Here is a 27643-nt window from a genome sequence, read left to right on the forward strand (position 1 = left end):
TTAACAAATAAATGTATAATTTTTACTATTTCAATAAAAAAAGTTGAAAACATTATCTGTTCATTTATAAAAAAATAAATGCAAAAGGCGATTTTTAAATACTTTCAAAAATATCAATTGTTGAGCATAAATTTTTTTATATTATTAGAAAGTTTTGTACATATATCAATAAATCAATTAAATAAATTAGGTACTTTGTGTTTTCTTTAATAAAATATCTTTTTATATATATAAAAATTTTTCTCTACAACTAAATTATTTTGAGATTAAAAATTTGAAATAGAAGGCAATACTTACATTTTCTCTAATGGAATGGAATAAATAATGAGACATCATACAGTGTAAGTCTATGTAGTAAACTATATCAAGCAAAATTGTGATGATGATCAGCATTTGTCACAATTTCATTACGTATGGAATGTTCTTACAATAAAACACAGTACAAAGATATCAAAATGAATTTTTAATACAGTGTATAATGTAAGAATAACTGCTATTAATAATTATAATGTTAGAAAAAGAAAATACTTATTTGTTATTCTATTTACCTGCTGAAATGCTAATCTTTGATGTGAATTTCATTTATTTTAATAAACTAACAAAATTATTATTCATATTATGTTTATTATAATCTTTAAAATAACTAAATCCTTTAGTGTTTTTTAATGCAGAGTATTACAAAAGTTCAGAATGCAAAATATAAAAGTGTTTAAGCAAATTACATATTTTACACAATTCTAAAAACCTTCCAAGATTGTTGTTGATAGAATACAGTGGTGTAACGTAGTGGGACGGCAGAATTTTACAATAAATAATAATAATATCTTGTAAAAATTTGAACCATTTCATTTCATATTTTTGCCGCACCTACGATTCGGACCGATTGAAATGAGCACAGAATTTTTCATTACTTATTCTGTGACGAAACTGAATTTTAGTCTTTTAAATTGAGATACCCAAATAAGGGGCGGCGAAATTTTCCTCCACCCTGGGCGATTGACACCCACGCTACACCACTGATAGAATATGCTTATATGTCAAAAATTTATACTGTTTGAGAGATTGTTCTGTTTTAAGTTCAATATTTTATAAAAATTAAAATATTAGACATAAAATATTGTTTACTTTATGATATCAATTGTATAGCATAGCAACTGAAACTATATAATGTGACATAAGACAACAGCAAAGCACTATTTTAATACTGTTAGAGAAATACTGTAAGTTCTTGGCTTAACAGCCAAGTTAAACAAGAATTTATCCTATATCCTATTTTCCAAATTAAGTGCCAATAGATTTTTACCTGATCATTAATAGCTGAAAGATTTAAAAAATTCAGCCACTCTAACAGTGCATTAGAGTGGCTGAATTTTTAGCCACTCTAACAGTGCGTTAGAGTGCTATTAGCACTATTTTCAGTAAAAAACTAACTAATTCTAATATTTCTTTATCAAAGAATTAATAAAGGAAACAAATAACATTGAATATTTTACTGAAAATAACTGTTATACTACATATTTTATACTATATTGTACTTAAAAATTATTTTTAAGTACTTTAAAAAATAACGAATAAATAAAGCTCACAACAATAATGCCATTACTTTTTAATTTCACTGATTATTTATTGTTTGCATTATGATATCTCAGCCATAAATAAATAAATAAAATAAAATAAAAAAGTTTATTTGCTAACTATTTATTGAAGGAATCTGAATACAATTGGCTCAAACTACTTAACCTAAATAATTATGAAAATAACAGCACAGTAATGATACTCATATTAAAATTTTTCTTATCCCTTACTGACCTGACTGTTAGGACTATTCAAATATTGAAAAATAGCTAGTAATAAGACATATGATATACAGGGAATGACATTATCCTGATTTTGTTGCTTTCAATGAAAGAACTAACAATCATATGCAGTTTTTTTTTCTTTTTCAAACCAGTGTTAGCCATTCTTAAAATACATCAATTGATGTTTTAATATGTGCATGTGTATGTGTGTAATCTTAACTGAAAAATTAATTTAATATAAAAAAAACTCTCCATTTTCATTTGATTAATCTATTGCTTATCAAAATAATTTAATTACCCTTAGTATAGAATTAACATTTCTTTGTTCTTATTGTAATGGATCAAAATGTATTCTATTCAGATTTATTATGAAAAACTGCATAATGTCAAAAGTCAGATTTTGTCTTTTAAATTTCCAGTTTTTAAAATTTATTCTTTATTTTAATTAATAAATATGAGCATATTCTATATACTTTATTAGTATTAAAACATATGTATTGTCTCTGATTTCAACTTCTGCTTTTAAAATTATGAAAGATAAATTTATTTATTTTGTTCATTATAATTAATAAATATGTAGTTATTTTTTATATGTTCTGTAACTTCAATATATCTGACATAAATATGAAAATATGCATTATCTAACAATCCCTTGTTAGATAATGCATATTTATGCCAGAACAATTTTGATATTATGTTGATTATGAATTTATGTTGATGAACAATTTTAAAAGAATTGTCTATTTTTTAAATCAATTTCATCAAAAATATTTATATTAAAACAATTACATAACTTAAAAAAAAAAGCAAACTTTATATTTGTAAATGCATTCAAACAAATTTATTGCAACACTTATTTTTTTTTTTTTTTTTTTTAGCAATGATTGGAAAATAGGTTAGCATAACTATCCATTTGACAATAATGTTTATAATTTTTCTAGAATATTGCAAAATCAATTCAGTACAATAAAAATTTCAATGTCAATTATTAACTCTGAGGTTTACTTGACAATGTTAAAAGTTTGAAATATTGATACAAAATGTATACAATAACTTAAATCACAAATTTATACACTATAAATATTACATACTCCACATTGTGCGTCATATATTTTTACGTTAATTTTACAGTGATGATTACATTTAAATTAAAATACCAGTATTATTCTTTCACAGTAAGACAGAGTACATCTACATAATTGACTGTTTAGAAACTTAAAATTTAAAACAAAACAACAATTTAGATTTTAAAATTATATACTATCACATAATTTGTACTTTAATTAACTAATATCTACAAAATTTACACAATATACAATAAATGAAGGAATATTAAAATCTAGAGTAAAACAAAAAAAATACTAAACCAAATGGATGATCCTTGAAAATCAAAGTCCAATTTAAAGTACAGAGAAAAAACAATCTTTTGGTTCCTGATATGTCATACACCATGTGAGACGTGTCTTGAAATTTTTCTCTCTAGATAAGTTGACAGCATAACTGCCGGTGGATGGAAATAACAATGACTATTTTGTACTTTGGTCCATCGAACAGCACCTTCATTATAACCTGAAAAATAAATGATCAATTTTATGTAATTTTTACTTGATTATTTTCAAGACATATTTCTTTCTGCTGTAATAAATTAATTTAAAATATTATGAATAAAAAAACTTTTTAAAGATAATTTATAAGATAAACAAAAAAAATTATGGCTAGCAGAATTAAATTATTTTCTTTTCATGAATATTCTAATCTTAAAATAAAAAATTAATTCTTAAACACAATAACTAAATAAAATTTATTATAAAAAACTTAATATAAAAAAAATCTCCCATTTAATTTGAAGAAAATTTTTTATTTAAAAAGATTTCATATAAAGTTAAAATAAATGGAAATGTTCAACTGCGTAAAAAGCACAAATACAATTCTATAAGAAAAAAATAGCATTCTATAGAATAAATTAATCATTCTACCAAATAACAGTAAATAAAATAGGGTTTTATCATTAGAAATACATAAGATATCTGAATTCTATGAATGTCTAAAACCACAGCGTATATCGGGTAACATTGGAAAGATTCTTCAATACGGCCATTAAAAACACCAAAAAATACACTTTTAAAACAGTCATAAGGTAATTTTATACTTTTCAACAGATGCTCATAAAATCTCACATAAGTACATTTTTTAAAGAATGTGTATTTTCTACAACACACCATTGGAGTAAATAGTTTCACAATATATTTCCATTCATTCACTAATACAACACTGTGTATGACAAATACATTCTATGGTTTTAGAAAACAGAACCATATTTACCATATAAGTGTGACAATTTTAATATTGCACTGAAGAGGAGCTTAGCATTTAAATAAGCCCGAAATGCATATGTGAAAACAATAAGTGTCTAACCTGAAAGCTGTAATGACAGTCTACCGGACTTAATGGTCATTCGGATTAGAGAGACATATATTCATAGAATGTAATAACAGCTACCATAAGTGATATTTAGGAAGATATTTGAAGTTTACATTAAAAACAACCATAACTAAAAGAAAAAATATTAAAAATAAAAAATACAAATCATTATAATTTGAAAAGAACTGGTGTGATTTTATCAATTTATCATATTTATTTTTATTTTGAAACATCTAACCATTACTTATATGTGGAATTCACGTTAAAAAAAGATGCAATTGCACATCATTTATAGTATATGATCAAATATTCTGTCTTTTAAAGTTATTGTGTGTTATATTCATTTTAATAAAAACGGAGCATTACAAATTCTATTATTCATCATTCAAAATTAGAATATCTGATAATGATGTACTTTTTATTATATAAAAAAATATTTAGTTTAAAATTAAGGTGTTTATAAATATTTATCTCTCCTTGTTTTTGTAATTTAACTGAAGTTTTAACATAACATCAGATGGTAGAATGATAGAATAATTTGATCAATTATAATAGCTACTATACATCTGATATCAATTAATCTTATATGACTGATGCTGGCTACTGACTGGTGAACTATCTGTTTAAGTAATTACTACAAAATATATACTTCTTCCTTATTTCATTTTTAATGTCAATCATATTTTTTTCTAGTAATTTATACTTATAATCTGTAAAACAGTAATGCAAAAGTTTGTCATTTTTATCAAGAAATATTAAATCTTTGAGAATCAATATAGTTATTCCAATTAACTTTACATATTTTAAATTATTTTTCATTAAATTTTGTTATTACATATCAAATGTATGAGTGTTTTATTGAATGTACAAACAAATATTTATAAACAACACTTTTGTTTAAATTAATGCTGTTTATTTTATTATAAAATCATAAAATTAGACTTTTTAGTTTTTTATTAATCTATAAAATATGTTTAAAGAAAAACTAAAAATGCTTCATTGCATGGTATACCATTTAACTTTTTCATACTTTGAGGGCATATACCACAGGTTTACAACTCATGCTCTATATAATTGTGGTTTCAATAAAAATCTTATAAAATATTGACATAATGTATTTCTTTAGTATGTTGCGTTAAAAATAAATATACCACGTTTCCTTGATTTTAAATTAAAGCACATCATGAGTTTGAAGTTAAATTAGTTTTTTCTTAAGAAGTATTTATTAAATTTTTAAATAATTAATTTTATTTAGTAACAAGTTAGAAAATCAGTACAAATGCCATGAAATAGGTAGTATTTGGCATGACTATTTCCATGTCCTTCTAAATATACAATAAGTTGTAACTACNGTCTACTGTATTCATTTTAATGCTACATTATAATGTCATCTCAAAAGCACTTTAATCATTAAAAAAAAAGTTTAATTTAAGCACTCATTTGTCACAAAGCTCATTTGAATTGAGTACAGCAAAAATATTTATTATTGTCACATAATATACCATGTGATCTACTTATGATGATTATTGATTGTTGTTTTGGACAGTGAATATAAGATGGACAAGTGCATCTTAGAATCAAGGAAATACAGTACATAATTATTATTATATTTCATTATTCATTAAAATTAAAAATTTCTACAAAATTTGATAAATTTTTTATTGAAGAAAACCTGATTGATTAAAATTTAAAAAACAAATGTATTCTCATTATAGCTAAATATGATAAAAAGTAAAAATGTTGAATATAAAAAATAAAATAATTAAAAGATAAAAAATTGATATAAACCTATAGAAATAGATAAACATTATTATTCTAACAGCTGGAAGAATATGTTATCAAAATGTGTTTGTTAAATAAAATAAAACTATCACTAAATAGATTGGTTAATGAAAGATTTTACAATGCAACTGTAAAATTTATTTAGTAGAACAGGTGTATACAGTTGCAGCCAAATTGACAAATTGTCAACTATAGTTAATTTTACATTATTAATTAATAATAGTTTTTTCCACATAAATGACTATAAATAAACATTGTTAATTAAATCAAAATATTCCTTCATGTTGCACAAAATTAGTAAAATTTACACATGAAAAGTTATTATGCAAAGCAAATAAATCCACTTTTGACATTTTAAGCCAAAACATATATCAATCTTAGAAAAATTAAATTTAAACTATTGGAGTAAAACACAATATATCTTTATGTAAATCAAGATTATAATATGCATCATTTTGGAGGAAAAAATTTATATCTTCAATGGTATTTACTGTAAAAAAGTTAAATCTTGTCAGCTAATGAGAATGTCAGTTTTCTCCTCTGTCATAGTATTGCACTGCTGCTCCAGTCTTATGTCTAATAAAATGACAGTTTCCATGCCTTGGACCAAACAATGTGACCGTGCAGACATTACGACCAAAATGATTACCATATAAAGGAAAAAAGGAAACAAACTATCTTTCCTTTCCAGTAATATTATGCTTTCATTAAAGTGTAATAAAAACTGCATTTATACAAAAAATTTTTTATTATGTTTATTTACTTATCTAATATTTAGTTTTGTAAGTCATTCCTATTTTAGTGCAAAATGTGTTATATTCAGGTTTTAATTCTAAACAAGTTATAGCCAAAAATAAATTAGCAATAGCACTATAGTTATAGGAGTCTGAAGTACAACAACTTAAGTACAGTCGACCCCCTATAACACGGGTTCCTATAGTTCGGATTCCTATATCACGGTGAAAAAATTGCAACAGTATTCGTACAAACATGCTAAAAAAAACTCCTATAATTCGGTAAAACGTCATTGCTGACTTGTGTCACGACAGGATTGGTCAAATCTAGACCAATAGCGGATATTGCACAAACTGTTGAGTTTAAACAAGCAGCGGACCTACTATAAACCATTTATTATTTAACATCCATAAAAATTATATTTATATTAATGATGTCTCCAAAGTTCAGTGAATTTTTCGCAAAAAAATAATTTATCAGGAAGTACGCGAGTGCCATTCGATGACAAGCTCCACAATGAAAACAAGCCTAAGCAATGGCGTGGTCGAACGGTGCACACTCGGTAAGTAATCCTACAATTTTTTGTTTATAGCATAGTTTATATGGATTATTCCCAAAAAATTATACGTATTTTGGAAATGTTGAGTCAAATTAGTCTAGAATCGATTAATTTTATGGAAGAAANTTGGAGGAAAAAATTTATATCTTCAATGGTATTTACTGTAAAAAAGTTAAATCTTGTCAGCTAATGAGAATGTCAGTTTTCTCCTCTGTCATAGTATTGCACTGCTGCTCCAGTCTTATGTCTAATAAAATGACAGTTTCCATGCCTTGGACCAAACAATGTGACCGTGCAGACATTACGACCAAAATGATTACCATATAAAGGAAAAAAGGAAACAAACTATCTTTCCTTTCCAGTAATATTATGCTTTCATTAAAGTGTAATAAAAACTGCATTTATACAAAAAATTTTTTATTATGTTTATTTACTTAATTTTCACCATTTAGTAGTGTTTGAATACAAATAGATGAAATATCACTTAAAAACACTGGTTGTTGAACTTAGCTTACATGAGCATCATTACCCTTCATTGCCATATTGGATTCTGGTGCTTTTTTGATGGCCTAACAGCATATTATAAATAAAACAAAAAGAAGAAATGGGAAGCTAAATATATGCAGTTTGTACACATAATGATTAAAACTAACAATTTAAAATAAAGATGTATTTATCATATGTTAAAATTTGCAAAATTTTCGAAGATGATCACCTCAAAAACAACACACGAATGAAAGAAACTATGCTTCTGATGACAACCATCACATGACTATAGATTTATGATGACATTTGCTACCTGGCCACAACAATTACACATTGACGATTCAATTGTTTTGAGATAACTACGTGAGCAGGATTGCAATCTGAGCAGGGGAGAATTTTCTGGGCATGCTTANTAGCATAGTTTATATGGATTATTCCCAAAAAATTATACGTATTTTGGAAATGTTGAGTCGAATTAGTCTAGAATCGATTCATTTTATGGAAGAAATCTTTCAAACAGCTGTAGTCCGTAAACTGCATACGCGCCGGGCTGTGATTGGCTGGACTCATAGAAAATGGATTCATAAAAACCAGAATGTATCTACTGTGTTATAGAGGGTTGACTGTATTAACATCTTTTCATTAGCTTAATTGTTTTATTTTATGACAGTGAAAAATTAAAACTTCTATTATTTCACTTTCAAACAGTTATCATGTTTTCTGAAATTTTAAAAAGTGAGTTTAACTTATTTTGCATAACAGCTCTTCATATATACTATCAAAAGGTTTCTCTTGTTGATAAATAGATATGATTTTAATACAAATAATCATTGAAAAACATTATTAGCATCACACTTAAAATGCAACTAAAAAAAAAACTTTACAATTGCATGTATATAATTAATATAACACAACTAATATTTAAAACTATACTTTATGTAATAAAATAATCAAAACATTTACTTTTGGAGTAAAGATTCATATATTGACATAAAGCATGAAGCATAAGGCGTTCATAACTACTTTGCAGTTGAGATTTGTAAACGGCAAGAGGTTGATTTTGGAAGAATTTTGATATCTCATCCTCCAGCTGGGCAAGTGTTCCCTGTAATAATAATTTGTTAATTTTTATAATTCCAGTAATAAAGACAGTACTATTGATACTTTTAATATAAAATTCTGTAGATTTAAGTGACATTTCATTGTTCATTTAACAAAATTTAAGACTAATTTTATTTTACTTCAGATCCATTAATTATTAAAAATGCTAATTTAAACAAACTATATTAATAAAAAATGTAATATAGAATTAGAACTTATCTATTAAAAATTAATCAATTATCAATCAGTATTCACTAGATAAAGAAATAATTTATTAGAAATTACAATGATAGTCCAAAAATAAGTTTAAAAGAGAGATTCTGAACCATTTTTTATTACAATAGATAAGCATCCAAACACATTATAAATCAAGTAATTAAAATGCCAAATCACCCATGGGCTAATAATTATTAATTCAAATTACTAATTAGGTCTAATTACTTGATAACATTAATTACTGATTAGCCAAAATATAGCTTGTGATAATCTAGCATTTAAATTATTTCACTTATAAAATGTCATAAATAAAACTAATTTAATTTTTTTTGTAAAAAAACAATATAAATTGAAAACACAAATGCAGGCTCATATCCTGCTCCAGACTGATCTTTTCTTCCAGAATATGCTAAATTAATTTAATTCCTATTATTAAATTTAGTATATATTTAATTAGCTAAACTATGGTCAGATTGATCCAGCATTATCATTTGATTAACTTACAATTATGTCCTGAACTCCCAGAATGCATGGCAAAAAACTGTCCAGTGAGTTGCCCATCAGGATTTCTTTGTAATGGAATTGATTGTGTACAATTTTGGGCTTATTTTTCTGTATAAAACTATATAATCAATTTTATGATTGCCACTTTACTTTCAAACACTTGAACCAAAACACTGGTCTTAAGTTACTGTTTATTCTAGCTAATCATATAGTTTCTCTAATGTTCCACAAGATTTCTAAACTCTCTGTCTCAGAGCGGGTATATTCAAGGAGAAAAACTGTATTTTATCAAAAGCAGTCCTTAGAAACACAAAGAGGTACATAGGAAACTGTCTCGCTCTTCCATATGCTGTTGTATAATTTGTTCTATGTAACTTTTTTACAATTTGTGGTACGAATATTTTAGTCAGTTTTGAATCTTAAGAGTTTCATCCAAAGCCATATTCAGCTTTATTTCATATCATAAATATTTCTTTTGCCCAATTACATTTTATTTTTGGATTAAGAATATTTTTACAAAACAATATAAGTTATATACTTTTGGATATTGAACTTTATCCATTTCAAAAACTTGGATTAATAGAAAATGACATAACACATAGGTGATCTGCCAAAGGAGGGATACCTCCTGGGAGAACTTTCTATGGGGAAACTAGCCCATATTTAGGTGTTAGACATATGAAGAAAACTTGGAAAATGTAACATGGCCAGCCTATTGACAAAGCATAAATCCACAACCAACTACCAGTGTTCAGTGGTTTTGTCTAATTGACAAATGGTGGGCATTTCTAAGACACTAATACATTAAAACATGCTTAATTATTATAAAAGATAATTTAAATCTTTAAAACATTACTTTAAAAAACAAATAAATACATAAATGTTTAATAAAAAATGATTTTATATAAAATTGTAATATTACCAAGGGCACATGTTTTCTTTTTAATGTTGCTCTCAAAACACTATCAATTCTTAGAAAACATTCCTCTGCAGAAAATGCAGGATGGGCTGAAGAAACAACACAGTCATTAAATCCTTATCATCAATATTTTACTTCTTTAATGTACTATGTTCATGCTGATGAAAATCTATATTAGTAATTATATTTACCAGTCCGACAATCTTTAACTTCACTTGCATTTTTATTCAATGAAGTTTGAAGGTCCACTTTTTCCCCTTGATCAATGTCTTTTAATATTTGCCACTGTTCCTCATCTGTATGGTTTATAAAATTATTCCAAGCCTGTTTAAATAATAATAATAACATTTTTCTAAAAAAAATAAATTCATAATTTTTAAGATTATATTAAAAAAAATGCAATAACATTAATCATGTGTAAAGTACACAATGGTAAAATTAATTACAAATGTGTAGTCATTCTAAAGTTATAATATTTTGTTCTCTCTTTTTTTTCACATATATATTTTGAATTAATAAATGATATGATGATAATTTCTAAACCATATGTTTCTCTACAACTTTTTTATACAGAATAATTAAATATTTCAACTGGCTTTTATACTTCTAATATTTTAATGGTTTTTATACAATTTAATTGCCTTCCCACTTAAGAGTACCCCAAAAAAAAGGTTACAATATTTTTCATATATTTACATGCCATTTTATAGATTAGCAATTTCATAGCATTCTTATTTTTAACATATTTAGCAAATATGTTTAATTTTGATTCCTTTTTTAAAGATATAAATCCAACAGATATAATCCAATTTAAAGATATAAATCCAACAGATGTTCTTCAATATGTTACTTGATAAATTTCAATAATTTTATACTCTAAATTTAAATTCACGTATGGAGTTATAATTTAACTGCCATACACATTTTCTTAATTATTTTGAATTTAAATAATGTCATCAAAAATTTATCATCATTTAAGAATTATAGTTTTAATATGAAAAACAAAAATAGTCAAAATATAATGATTTTAGAAATGACATGAAACAATGATTAATAATATTTTGATTTTTAATTTTAAAATTTGCTTATTTAAGGTTATTCTAAATTAGAAAATTATTCAATATCAGTTAATTAATACAAAAAAAAACTTTAGTCCTCTTACAACTTTAATAAAAATTTAAAAATTTAATGCAATAACTGAAATTTGAAGATAAACTTTTCTGTACATGCAGGTAATGCCTATCTGCAGATAAAATGACCTCAAATGCTAATAAATTCATTGGTTTTGCTATTAATTATTCTTTATATGCATTAATATTATATTTATTATTATTTATTAATATAATATTGCTAAATAAAACAATAATTTTAATAAACCATACACTTTATTAAAATTATTGTTTTATTTAGCAATATTATATTTATAGCAATAATTATGAAAAAGTGCCTACAGAATTCTGTGAATGTATACAATGAACAATAAACAATAACTAAATGATTATGTTTAATGCTGGAATAAACCAGTTTTGAAAACATTTATCCTTAAATAACTCATTTCTGACCTATTGAAGTGTTTGTTTTTTGTTTAATATTTGTTATCAAACATGATTAACTAATTAAACAAAGTAGTTAATCATGTTTGATGAAATGAGAAATCACTTTGTAATTGGAAAAAGTAAAAGTAATTTGATTAAGAAATAATATTGCAAATGCTACATTTATTTTATTTTTCAACAAATTTACAGCTTTCAAATCTCATCTTTAAGAACTTCCAAAATTAGAATTCTATGAAGAAACGACTATTTGAGATACTTTGTGATACTATATATATTCTATAAGTAAAAAAAATCCATAAAATGATTTCATTGATTATTATTGAAAATTTTACTTTATATTGTCGACTTTACTTTATATATTAGTAAAAAATTTTATTAATTTCTGTTTTAATACATCATTTTTATTAATATACCTAATTTGTAAATGCATTTCAAGAAACAAAAATCAATACAAAAGTTTATAGATTTTCTATTGGTATATGCAAAGAGAATGAAATGAATACCAACTTTCAACTTTAATTAATTAGAACTGTAGTCCAACAATTTTATTTTAAAAATTTATTGTCCAATAGTTTTTGTATTAAAGTTAAAATAGCATGTTTGAAAGTAATTTATTAAAACTACAAATTAAATATCTTCCTCAATAATAATAGTCTCACTACAGATAGAAAACTTTACGTTAACTTGTTTCTGAAATTTTTTATATTGTACACATCATCATATACCATATAAGATCACTCATATTATCAAAATTACCTCCATACTTTCTTGTTCCATCAAAAGTTGAGTGAAAGCAGAAACAGTTTCAGGAACAAAATCATAAATTGAGACTTCTTTAGTTTCATCTCCCTCAGCCAAAGACATTAAGAAACTTGCTAAATATTAAAATACAACTTTAATTATATATTTAGTTATATGTCATAAAATTTAATAATGCTTGAAAAAATTTATAAAATTTAAATTTAATAAGGTTCCTGTTACATATTATGTAATTAAATATAATAAAAACAGAAGAGTCAACAAGAACAAAAAAAAAAAAAAAAAAAAAAACTAGAAATTGAGTTCCAGAAATCATTTGATAAGATTCATGGCACCTTTTGCATTCAAAAATAGAATATTTTGAAAAAAATATTTATCTAATAGCATTTAATGCATTTTTAGTGTTTAATAAATATATTCTCAGTTATTTCACACAATCTTTCTATATGTACAGTAATTTGAATTTTATATACTCTGTAGATAATGTGTGAATGCTTCAAATGTTTTTACACAGATTACAAATTGCATTAAAGTATCATATCAGTACTTAAATCTACAACTTGTGGGGCCTCTCTCATCTAACTGAATATGTTTTAGCATTCATTTTACTTTAGATAATTAACATTTAATGAAAAAAATCACAATTTTATAAGCTCAATTCTTACTTCATCTAAACCTCAATGTAATAAAACACTAATTGGACAATGATGGAATATAAGATAGAAGATGGAATACATGTTACAGGAAAAACCAAAAACGATGTTTGGGAATATTCAAATTAGCATAGGATAATTACTGTAAGATAAAATACGAGGGTCGTTCAATAAGTCCTTAGAAAAAGATAGAAAAACAAATTATTTTAGGTAGATTTTTTTTTTATTTTTCAACATAATCTCCTTTAAGCTCTATACACTTTTCCAAGCGTTTCTCCAACTTTTTTAAGCCATCTAAAAAGTAAGATTTCGGAAGGTCCTCAAAATAGGCATTTGTTTGGGCAATGACCATCTCGTTTGACGTGAATCGTTGTCCACCAAGCCATTTTTTTAAATTTGGAAATAAAAAAAAGTCACTGGGGGCCAAATCCGGTGAATACGGTGGATGTGGTAATAATTCAAACTTTAATTCCGTGATTTTGGCCATTGAAACTGCACAGGTGTGCACCCGTGCATTGTCTTGATGGAAGAGGATCTTTTTCTTTTTCAAATGAGGACGTTTTTCCTTGATTTCTTCGCTCAACCAGTGCAATAATGATGCATAATACTCTCCAGTTATTGTTTTTCCTTTTTCCAAGTAATCGGTGTAGATGATTCCGCGTGTATCCCAAAAAACCGTGGCCATCACCTTCCCGGCCGATTTCACTGTCTTCGCCTTCTTTGTAGCCCTTTCGCCTTCAAAAACCCACTGTTTTGACTGTTCTTTGGTCTCTGGAGTATAATAGTGTATCCATGTTTCGTCCACTGTTATGTATCGACGCAGAAACTCGTCAGGATTGCAACGAAAAAGTGCCAAAATTGCCTCAGAGTCGACCACACGATTACGTTTATTCTCCACTGAGAGCAAACGCGGCACCCATCTTGCCGAGATTTTTTTCACACCCAATTTTTCGTGCAAAATTGAAAACACTGTACCTTGTGATATGCCTGTGGCCTCAACTATTTCACGCACTTTGATTCGTCGATCACTCAAAACCATATCGTGGATTTTGTCAATCATTTCGGGAGTAGTCACTTCCACTGGACGTCCTGAACGATGTTCATCTTTTGTGGATGTACGACCATGTTTGAACTCATTAACCCAATTGTAAACAGTTGCAAACACAGGAGCAGATGTGCCATGAACTTCATCCAACTCAGCTTTGATCTCTTTTGGTGTTAAGCCTTTTAAATATAAGTGTTTAATCACCGCTCGAAACTCACTTTTTTCCATTTTTCTAAATAAACAAAAGTTTCTTGCTTCAATTGACAATAAAAATTAAACCATATGATGGATATGACTGAGATTTTCACAACTGTCTAGTGAGACATCATGCTTACAAAAAACGCGCCATTTTTGAGGCTACGAGCGCCATCTATTGGATTTTCTAAGGACTTATTGAACGACCCACGTATCTTAAAAATTTACAAAAATAATAGTTATAACAATAATTGCTTCTTTACTTGTTTTTAAATGATGTCATCTTATAGTTATTAATCCGATAAAAGAATAATTATGTATATTTATAATTGTTTTGATACTAAATAATCAAAATGCACACTAAATAAAAATTTGCACAAATTAAAAACAATTATTCTGTAGAGGCATATAAAAATTTGGGAAAGACAGTTTCCTTAAGTTTTAAGTTGTTATGATAAGATAACTTTTAAGCTTATTTTACGCACAGAAATTAATTTAAGAAAAGTTTTTTATAACTAACATGAAACAAAATAAAAATATAAAAATAAAATAAAATTTGTAATGAAAAATTTATCAAAACTATGCATAAAATTAACTAAAAATATTAATAATTTCTAGCATTATGTTAATTTAAGTGAATATGATAAATATTAATATATTTTTTAATGTTCTAATTTAAGAGTGAGAAACCTGAAGCCTTTTGTGGCTTCTAGTGCATCCTGACAAAATATAAAATGGTAAGTTTCGTGACAAGAAAATTAATCTTATTAGTTATGAAAATATGTTTTCTGTTCTCTTTTTCAAGAGATCTATCTAAATACAATACATATATATTATTGGCAAATATATAGTAAATGTATACAATTCTGCAACCTACAATATATTGTGCAGCCTTATGAGTGCCCTCTAAAATAGGACATGACTCATTATTAAAAAAAGTTTCCCTACCTCTGTTTTAATTCACTATAAAATAATTTATTCTAAATGGAGCTGTTACAAATTAAAAATAATAATAGAAAATTATTTCATTTAAGAATAAACTGAATACATAAATACAAGATGTCCATATAAACATTGCTCCAGGGTCAAAAGAATCTTTCCAGCATTGCATAAGCATATGCATGTGATGCATGTTTGTTCGAGTACTAAAATAATCAATACTTGCATATCTATTCAGAATCAAAAGATTAATTCATTTAAAAAATGCCACAATTACAATAAATTAATGCAGAGCATGATTCATAATGTATAAGACATACATAACACCAAGCATGTTTTACCCTAAATGTCTGATGTGGAATATGGGGTGAGTAGCTTCTGAATAGTGATTGTTATCTGATCATCCTAAACACAAGAGTAGACAAATGCCTTGATGACTTGCCATTGGCACAACTACAGAAAGTTTGGTACAAGCATGATGGCATGCCAGCTCGTTCCTGGACAAACATGTATCAGCATATCTGGATATAAGTCTGGGGAAAGTGGGGAAACAGGACTACTGTTCCACAACCATCACTATCCCAGATTTGACCCTTTCAGAATTTTTTTTCTGTGTGGGGCCTTAAAGTATTGGTATATAATGCATACACAGCAATGCCATGTGATGTTGGTGAACTGGATAGACGAATATGACAGGTCTGTTAAGCAATGACACCAAGTGACACATCTACATGCCTTAATGCCAATATTAACTGTCTACACTTCATACGTTACTGAAAGCATTTTGAACATATTCTAGAACAAAATAAAGCTCACTTTTTTGTCTCACTTCCTGCAATGTTGACTTTATTTTTTATAGTCAGAGATTATTTGTATGTTATACTAAATCATCTTAAATTGATTCCTTTGGTTATTTTATTTTATTGCATGAGTATATGCATGCTTGAACTCTCATGCAGTGTTGAAAAGCTCTCTTGCCCTAGACAGATGTTTATGTAGACACCCTGTATATACATACATAGATAATATTAATATATAAATATATCTCAATTCATTTCCAACAAATTCTTTATAACAATTTACCATTTTCAGCACGGCGATACTTTTTTCCACTTTTGTGTCGTAAAACTTTAGAACTTCCAGTAGACTGAGGAAGAACTGGTGGTCGCTGTCGAATTTTTCTTGATCTACGAATCACTTCTTGTTCTTCTTCTACATCATCAAGAATCCTGAAATCACAATAATTTATTATTATAATGATAGTAACTGTGCTAAACTAAAATCTATTATAGTATATTAAATTGGAAAATTTTATGTAATCATATAAACACTGACCAGCCAAAATCTTATGATCATGTACATAATTAGATGTTGATCTCTTGCTGCCAAAACAGCCTGTATCCAGTGAGATATGGATTCTATAATATCTTGGTAGGTGTCTAGTGAGAACTTGAACTAAGATGTCATCAGAAGAGCCTTCAGTTTCTGAAAATAATGTGGTTGAAGTGATACATCACAAAACCTTTTCTCAATCCACAAATAATTGATTGAATTCATGTCAGGGGAATTTTAAGACTAATAGCTGAAACTTTCTCCATGTTCTATAAACTATTCCCTGGCAATTTTGTGTTGGCATGCAATTGTCTTCTTGATAGAAGGCATCATCATCAAAAAACAAATGCCATGAAGAGCTGATAGTCAATCAGTAATGACATTTAGATAGATGACAGCTGTTGGAGTTCTATTCACAGGAATGATAGGAACTGTATAAGCATCTCCTAAGACAACATTGCGCAAACCATCAAATTCTCTCTGTCTGCCTGTGTCCATCCCATAGTACATCTAGGTTACAAGATATCATGTCACACATGTACCTGACTATCCACAGGTGCAACTTGAATCCTCATTCATTGAATAAGATTACCATCTTTCATTCTTCAATAATCCAATTTTGATGTCAATGTGTTTACTGTAAGCACTGTCACTGATGTTAACATCTGTTAACAGAGGCATGTAACAAAGTTTATGGCTCTACAGCCTCTTATTCAGCATTGTTCAATGAACAGTATCTTCTGATGTATTTGTACCACCACCATTATTTAAACTGTGAGAGATTTGAGCCACAGTAGTCCTCCTGTTGCTTTGTACAAGACAAGATAGTCTACACTGACCTCTAACATCAATGAGATATGGCCAGCTCATGCCTTTCCAACAATTCATTGTTTTTCCATGTTTGGAACATCTTTGATTGATACTTACTACTGATAAGTGCGAACAACCCACAAGCCTCAAGGTTTCAGATACACTTACACCAAGGCATTTGGCCTCTGTTGAAGACAGCAAATCTGCTTTACCTATTTGACCACTGTAATGACCCATTTATACAGATAAATGGTTTGTTGCATCAACATGTGTGTTCATAATGTTGTGGCTGGTTGGTTTATACACACACAGTAAAACTTGTTTAAAATGGACCCACTGCCTAAGCAAAAAATAAATTTAAGAACAGAAAAATTTTTTACATAAATATTTCCATCTAATGCAGAAGCAGAAAACTTTTTAGGAACTAATTGCATAATAACCTGAATAAAGTGGAATTTTTCTGATGTAAAGACAGTTAAATTCTAAATCATTAACTAATGATGTAACTTATGGAAAAATTGACTGTGATTTGAGCCCATAATTTATTAATATTTCGATTTTCACAGCGAATTTCTTGGTAACAAAAGTTACAGTCTATTATTTATTTCTTTGTTAGAACAGCTACTATCAGATAATGAAAGTACTATGACAATATAAAATACTACTATGTATACTACAGGTTATATAGAATTTTATATAAAAAATGTCAAACAAAAGAATACCAATGTATTATAATAAAACTAGAATCTTCTTCAGAATTTCACTGGACAATCAATAAGAAGAAAAACAACTTATAATAATAAGTAAAATTATAGGAAATCAACGTTAACAACAAAGTAAGTTTTCGAAAGGGGAATGCATTATCCCCTTTTAAAAAATTAGGGAAAGTTAATTTTTGATACATTTATGCATTACCACATATTAACATTACGAATACAGTAGATCCCCCTATAAAACCGTTTCTTATAGTTATGATTCCTATAAAAATTGTGGCAGTATCCGTAAACAACGGTAAAAATAACTCCTATAATACGTAAAACGTCATCGGGCAGCCGAACTACTTTCCCACCGTCCGTAGCGCCACGCTACGGACGTTTAGGCGGATAAATTGAGTTTAGTATCGTCTGTTCATATAATTATATATAAATTAGGTACTGTACATATAATTATATATTAATTAATTTATTGTAACTTTATTATAATTAAATATATATTTTTCGCCGTCTAGCGTCACGCTATGGCGAGTTAGGCGACCTATCGTCTGTCCAGTACTGTAATTTTATACATTTCTTATGAAAGAAACATTTCTTATTTAACGGCCATAAAAATTATTTATATTAAGGATGTCTCCAAAGGTCAACGAAGTTTTCGCAGAAAAATAATATCAGAAATCGCAGCCGCGGTTTGATGCGCTGTTCCGCGACGAAACCAAGCTTTAGCAACGGGCGTACTCGAACGGTACACACTCGGTAAGCAATCCTACAATTTTTTGTTTATAATGTAGTTTATACGGATTATTTTCAAAAAAATATACGTATTTTGGAAATGTTGAGTCGAATTAGTCTAGAATCGATTAATTTTATGAAAGAAAACCTTTCAAACAGCCGTAGTCCGTAAACTATGATTCCTACAAAATTGATTCATAAAGAACGGAACGTATCTACCGTCTTATAGGGGGATCTACTGTATTAACTTCATTCATACTATACTGAATAATTTACATTTATGTATATAAAATTTAAAAAAGTTTTTTAACGATTTGCTTTGGACATCATCCAATGATACAGAATGATAGGTTTGTTCAGATAAAGCACAAATGTTTATCATTAATTCTCACATTATCCATAAAATATGAATGATTAATGGTTAATGTAATTTAGCTTTTAATGTCAAAAATACTATTAAAATCATTGATCACTTAATTTTGGATACTTCAAATCAAAAAACTAATTATCAAACTTTGATCCTTTCAAATATAAAATTCTGAAATATAACAATTCTACATTATTAAAAGTTAATTTAATAACTGCAATTTTTGGATTATTAAAATATAACAGTTTATTATTCTTTAGTAATAAAGCTCTTTTAAATTCTTCACATCACTTAAGACGATAAATATTGTATAAAGATAATTTAATTACTGTAGTTCAAACATGCCAAACTGTCTTATATACTTACAATCTTTTCCAATCAATTTCCTATCCACAGGTGCAACTTGAATCCTCATTCATTGAATAAGATTACCATCTTTCATTCTTCAATAATCCAATTTTGATGTCAATGTGTTTACTGTAAGCACTGTCACTGATGTTAACATCTGTTAACAGAGGCATGTAACAAAGTTTATGGCTCTACAGCCTCTTATTCAGCATTGTTCAATGAACAGTATCTTCTGATGTATTTGTACCACCACCATTATTTAAACTGTGAGAGATTTGAGCCACAGTAGTCCTCCTGTTGCTTTGTACAAGACAAGATAGTCTACACTGACCTCTAACATCAATGAGATATGGCCAGCTCATGCCTTTCCAACAATTCATTGTTTTTCCATGTTTGGAACATCTTTGATTGATACTTACTACTGATAAGTGCGAACAACCCACAAGCCTCAAGGTTTCAGATACACTTACACCAAGGCATTTGGCCTCTGTTGAAGACAGCAAATCTGCTTTACCTATTTGACCACTGTAATGACCCATTTATACAGATAAATGGTTTGTTGCATCAACATGTGTGTTCATAATGTTGTGGCTGGTTGGTTTATACACACACAGTAAAACTTGTTTAAAATGGACCCACTGCCTAAGCAAAAAATAAATTTAAGAACAGAAAAATTTTTTACATAAATATTTCCATCTAATGCAGAAGCAGAAAACTTTTTAGGAACTAATTGCATAATAACCTGAATAAAGTGGAATTTTTCTGATGTAAAGACAGTTAAATTCTAAATCATTAACTAATGATGTAACTTATGGAAAAATTGACTGTGATTTGAGCCCATAATTTATTAATATTTCGATTTTCACAGCGAATTTCTTGGTAACAAAAGTTACAGTCTATTATTTATTTCTTTGTTAGAACAGCTACTATCAGATAATGAAAGTACTATGACAATATAAAATACTACTATGTATACTACAGGTTATATAGAATTTTATATAAAAAATGTCAAACAAAAGAATACCAATGTATTATAATAAAACTAGAATCTTCTTCAGAATTTCACTGGACAATCAATAAGAAGAAAAACAACTTATAATAATAAGTAAAATTATAGGAAATCAACGTTAACAACAAAGTAAGTTTTCGAAAGGGGAATGCATTATCCCCTTTTAAAAAATTAGGGAAAGTTAATTTTTGATACATTTATGCATTACCACATATTAACATTACGAATACAGTAGATCCCCCTATAAAACCGTTTCTTATAGTTATGATTCCTATAAAAATTGNCTAACAAGTAATAAACAAATAAAGTTTTAAACAATCCTATAATAATATATGTGGTAGGCACCAAAAGTTTCTGGCCTAACTATATTTTAGACATGCTAGGAATAAAATAATGATAGTCATATAGCACCAACTGTACATGGATTAATAAAACAGCTTTTCTCACTAATTTGCATAAGATGCTTGAAAACATTCATTTTAGTTAGACTTGTTGCATCAATTTGTATCATGTTCACCTCTTGCAGGACAATGTGCCAGTGCACACAGCTGCTATGAAGGAATGTGAATTTGAGGAGCTTGACTATCAAACCTGGATCTGGCTCCTAATAATTATCTGTTTTCAGAACTCAAAAAAAAACAAAAAAAAAAAAAAACAAAAAACAAAAAAAGACCTTCAAAAAAAGTGATGATAAGGTCCAGGAGGTAATTTATAAGCATTTTGCAGACAAAACTACAAACTATTTTTTCAAGGTTATTGAAATGCTAATTCCAAGATGTAATAACTGTGTTGAATTATAAGGTGACTATATTGAAAAATGACATATTGTTTCATATCTATAACATCTAAAACATAGTTAAGCTAGAAATTTTTGGCTCCTACCTCATATACAACACATTCAAGATAATTTAACCAGTTTTTTCTTGTTCTTAGAAATTTCTTAAACAAATAATTGTATAACCATTTGAATAGACTTTGAATAGAATGACAATAACAGAATAGAAATAATAACTGCAATATTACCAGTATGATTTATAATTTTTAAATTTGTTTAGTCAATATACTGTATTTCAAAAAACTGGATACTTAATTATATAACACTCACAAAATAAACCTTTACCAGTTCATAACCAAACAGAAAAATTCTTTCTATGAACGTTTTCATATATATGTAATAGACATCCTAAGGTATTGACGATATCGAACTAACGGCTAGTAGAATAGATTGTTTTTCTATTCATTCTATTCTACTAGCAGTTAGTTCGATATCGTCAATACCTGAGGATGTCTATTACATATAGATGAAAACGTTCGTAGAAAGAATTTCTCTGTTTGGTTATGAACTGGTAATGGTTTATTTGGTGAGTGTTATATTGTTTAGTCAAACTACTTGCATTAATTAAATGACTGAAATTTAGAAAATTTAAAGTTAGAAATCACAGCATTGTAGTAGTTATATTTAGAATACTTTTATCATCATATTTTAAATCTACAGTTTTTATATAATAATTAATAATTTTAAAATTTTCCAATTCAGAATTAAATAAAAAAAAACCCTGGTTAAATTATTTTATAGTATCATGTATAGAAATTTCTCTAATGTCTATTAGTACTATGTTTAATAACAAATTAAAGTCTTCAAATATTTTTATTATATCTAATTCTGCTTTCTCCAAAGAGAAATAAACAAAGATAAAATATAAAACTAAAAACCAAAACAATAATTTTACTTTAAAATAACAAGTAGAAAAAAACACTAAAAAATGTAATATCTTATAATTTGTCTTTCTCAAACCACAGAAACAACAATCACATAGTGAATAAGTGCTTGGAAACACAAAGTGGTGCAAGGACAACATGTGATGATACTGCATTTTTTAATATTTATTCTATCTGTTATTTTAAAGTTAAAAATATTTTCGAAATCAAAACATTCAAATGCTATGATGTGTTAACGTAAAATAGTAACATTAAGTACAATTAATTAAAAATAAAATTTTATAAATTTATTTATAAAATATAAAAACAGTTAATACAATAAAAATTATTACACACAAATTTTCTATTNAGATAAAATATAAAACTAAAAACAAAAACAATAATTTTACTTTAAAATAACAAGTAGAAAAAAACACTAAAAAATGTAATATCTTATAATTTGTCTTTCTCAAACCACAGAAACAACAATCACATAGTGAATAAGTGCTTGGAAACACAAAGTGGTGCAAGGACAACATGTGATGATACTGCATTTTTTAATATTTATTCTATCTGTTATTTTAAAGTTAAAAATATTTTCGAAATCAAAACATTCAAATGCTATGATGTGTTAACGTAAAATAGTAACATTAAGTACAATTAATTAAAAATAAAATTTTATAAATTTATTTATAAAATATAAAAACAGTTAATACAATAAAAATTATTACACACAAATTTTCTATTAGAATCAATAGTAATATAATATAATATTTTAACACTGTAACTCTTCTAAATTACAAAAATGAAATGAAAAAATACAGAATACTTTTTTAAATTGTAAAAATCCAAATTTTTCTGACATTAATATTTCTAAAAATTTTAGCTTTATCTTCAGATTTAAGTTCAAACAACACAGTTCTATTTTAATTACCGTAATTTCATGTGATAACCTACAGTGGCACAGAACTCATAATGGCTATATACTCAACAGAAAACTGCAACAGTGAAAATAAAACTTTCAAATAACCAGCCTACTGTATACTTGCCTCTGGGATGGCCATTGAAAGCAAAATGGTATGCAGTTTAGAAATTGCCATCTCAAGCATTAAAATATTGCTTTTCCTGTTTCATTTCTGTTAATACTGTACATAAACAACTAAACCCAAATATGCTATACAGTAAACTCCTGATTATCCGTGNTTACTTTGAACCTAAAATCAATCATTCGAAGATGATAAATTGTTTATATAATTAAAAATTACGTGTTCTGTATGAAAATCCGTTTGCTAAATTATATTTTTTTCAAAATATTCAATACAAATTACACAATTAAAAAATCCAGAAAGGTCATTTTTATTATACACGATTCTTTTTAAGATTATTTTCAAAATGGTTAATCTCATCCGTTCTTTAAAGTTGTCAAAAAAATTCAAGTATCAGATTGTAATACAATCTTTAAAAATGTACAGTTTATATTTTCAGATACAAGGAAACAGAATTAAATAATCGATAAATAATCGCAAGTCGCAAATTATTAATTTAGGTCATTTCGAAATGATTTTATGCATTGGTAATCCGTTTACAAAATCATTTCCGATTTTTGCAGTAGTTTTAAAATGACTAACGTTTTATTCGTAATAAAATATATATATATATATATATTTTCCTAAGTTTATCGTCATCAAAAACTATTTACAATATTATATACTTTATAATTCTAGAAAATTCTTTGCTTAAAATAGCATCCGTAAAATGTACTGTTAATTGTACTGTACCTAAGCCTCATCTTTCAAATAAACATTACAAAATAAATACAAACAAGAAATAATTATTTAAAAACTTTTAATTTAATTCTTTTAAAGTTTGAAAACTTAAAAATTTTTATTACAGAAATTTACTTTTTATTTTTATAGAAAAATAATAAAAAGTTTAAATGATTTTAAGCGATTATAGATTAGTTAAATCTACATTCCGACAACAGATGGCGCATTTTGAGTATCCCACAATAGGAAAAAATTACCTAAAAGTCAGTGTTTGGGTGTCATTATATTTTTATATCGTAGTTGAGTAGGTTCTGTCATGTTTATTTGTACTTAATTATAAACGATAGTGTGATACATCGCTCTTTATGTGCTTATAAAATCACTTCGTAAGTATATTAAATTACTTTCAATAAATTACTTAAAATATATTTTCCAATAGCTTAATCGTTCCTAACATTTGTATAAAATTTAAAATATTAAATTACTTTCAATACTGAACGTGTATTAGCAAAGACAATAGCTTAATACGGTGGCATAGCTAGGGTTTGCCTGGGTGGCCCTTTACTTTGACACCCTCTTGACAAACACAACAAAATACATATCAAACGTACTTGAGAGAAAGTAAAAACAATGTATAGCCATAGAAAAAATCCTGTGAAAAAATTATGACACTAACACCGTTATCAATGTTTTTATTAATTAAGCAAAATTAAGAGCTTAAACAGATATGATGGTCAATAAGGCTGTTTTCAAGAGAACATAGTCCTTACCATTGTTGAAAATTATTGACATTAAGCTGTGTTTTCATGGAAAAATAAAATTGCATCTGGCATTTTTATCCTTCTACTATCCCAACAAAAAAGTTTTCTTTTTGTTGCAGTAGACCAATTCAGTATGCTATTCAGGATGGACTACCCTCTCCTAGTTACACTACTGGTGGCGTACAGACACAAGTCTGTGCTTGCATGTTGTCTTCACTAATGCACATTTGAAGATGCCTTGTGTGTATATTATGATACTTCATCATAATAAGGAAATGGCTTCTATGAAAGCTCTGTGAAATACTGGAAAATTCACCCCTGTTCTCAATGGCCCCATAATTCAATTACAGGTGTTTGTTAACCATCTCACTTACGTACAGTACATAAGTGTAAAAATAAACACAATTTATCATTTTTATTTTATGACTAATTTCCTTTGTCCAGTAGTAGTAATAAAATAAATTTGGAAAAAATTAAACACAAAATAATTTTATTATTGATATTAAAATTATTTTCTGTTCAATTTTGTTCAAAATGCTAAAACTGGATTTCATCACTAGTTTCACTTGTTTTAATATTTCAGTTTTGTAATAATGCATCATCAATTATTTTTAGAATTTAGTCATAAGTAAATGATTTTAATATTTATTTGATTAGTTAATGTACTTTTGTTTTAACTCACAATTGGAATTAAAAATTGGCATATAACCTGCTAATTTTAATAATCTGCACCCCTTTCAAATTGCCTTTTAATAAATGATAATCCGACAACACAGATAACCTACAAATTATCCACACGAAATTATGGTAATTATTTTTAGTCTGTGCTCCATACTTTTTTGACATGTTTCCAAGAAATGTCAGTTTAAATTTTTCTACTTTTTTTCTGTTTCTTTAAGATTACTTTCTTCCATTGAAATCATAAAATTTGCATTATTATATTTATTTTTAACAAATAAGTAACAAAACCGATCACATTGGTATCAAGGAATTGTTGCAGTACAATAACTACCCTCTTACTATCCTAACTGACAATAACAGTACTATATAATTTACAATCATCAATTCATTGTTAAAATATACATAAATAATGCAAAAACAGAAACAAAATTAAAATCAAATGCTCAAATCTTCCATTGTATTTCATTACACATTCATAACTCAATGCTAATTAAGTATTCCAACAATTAAAATTTGTCCTTTATATGACCTTCACTAATGAATCACTAATTAAAAAGTATACAAAAAAAAAAATATTCAAGATATTTTTCCTAATCAATTTAAGATATTTCTATAACTTTTATATTTTCACCTAATCCATATGCATTTGAAAATTTTGATTTATCATAGTAAATTGCATGAGTATTTATATTATATAACAGAAATATAATCTAATTTCCTAATAAATTTGTAAAAATTTTAATTAATTAAAATTTCATTAACTTCACAAAATTGAAATGTAGACATCCATACATCTAAAGTATAAACTGTCAACAATATTAATATACAGAACATTCAAAAAACCCTTTAAATTGATATTATTATTCAATCCTAACACAAGTAATTACATAAATTCTAGACAAATTCTACTTTAAAATAGTATTACTCCATTATATAAGGCAAACCTCTATTGAAACATTATAGACTGTCAGATAGTGTATATCATTACTAAAAATAGCCGTGCGAACTAGCATACCAACTTGCAATTTAAATTAACAGAGAGAGTGATCAGAATAGTTTAAAATTAGGTAATTGTACCAATATCAATGTCTATAAAAACACCTGATTTTGTAGTAATAAATGGAATAAATTTATAATATATATTTTAATGTAGTTCAAAGATACTTTAGTAAATTCTTGAAAGGGAATTCTTCCTCCCTTCTTTTTTAAATCTTATTTAAGTTTGTGTACCTTTTAAAGTATTACTCGATTACTCGTAAGTAATCGATTATCTTTTATAAGTAATCGATTATTTTTATAAGTAATCGATTATTTTTTATAAGTAATCGATTATTTTTATAAGTAATCGATTATTTTTTATAAGTAATCGATTATATTTTATAAGTAATCGATTATTTTTATAAGTAATCGATTACTTTTAGTTATTGTTGTATGACGGAATTATCTCGTGCACTTTAAAGCGATTATTATTATTATAAATGGAGATCAAACAATATACTCACTGCTCCAAAACATCTTCGATAGAAGTGTCAAATGGATTTGTAATATTATTCAGATCGCGAATAACTCCCATTGTGTTTTATAATCGAAAAAATTAAGTTTTTACGATTATTGCAATTCGATTAGACGTTAATTTAGCGATTTTCTTTTCCCCTAAAAAACGTCGTCCTTCGACGCCAGAATGGCGGATGTCACCGGAATTACGGTTCAATCTTACCGTTGTTACGATCAAAACATTACACTTTTATTTATTTATT

At 26.8% G+C, this 27643-nt stretch overlaps 2 protein-coding genes across 2 annotated transcripts; both read right to left on the minus strand.

Annotated features, from left to right (window-relative positions):
* Window positions 1-2642: 2642 nt before the first annotated feature.
* LOC111632436 (R3H domain-containing protein 4-like) lies at window positions 2643-27643 on the minus strand. The gene is made up of 7 exons (XM_023376857.1): window positions 27389-27643; window positions 16753-16898; window positions 12835-12953; window positions 10714-10846; window positions 10526-10611; window positions 8746-8887; window positions 2643-3368 (listed from the first exon to the last, which is right to left on the minus strand). Exons 1-7 carry the CDS (start codon window positions 27457-27459, stop codon window positions 3241-3243), a joined length of 825 nt encoding a protein of 274 aa, XP_023232625.1. The 5' UTR covers window positions 27460-27643; the 3' UTR covers window positions 2643-3240.
* Window positions 13408-14986, minus strand: LOC111632429 (histone-lysine N-methyltransferase SETMAR-like). Its single transcript, XM_023376845.1, has one exon. The coding sequence runs from the start codon at window positions 14761-14763 to the stop codon at window positions 13714-13716; it is 1050 nt and encodes a 349-aa protein (XP_023232613.1). The 5' UTR covers window positions 14764-14986; the 3' UTR covers window positions 13408-13713.

Source organism: Centruroides sculpturatus, unplaced genomic scaffold (assembly GCF_000671375.1).
Source record: "Centruroides sculpturatus isolate CEXI.00-Female unplaced genomic scaffold, Cexi_2.0 scaffold125, whole genome shotgun sequence".
NCBI lineage: Eukaryota > Metazoa > Arthropoda > Arachnida > Scorpiones > Buthidae > Centruroides > Centruroides sculpturatus.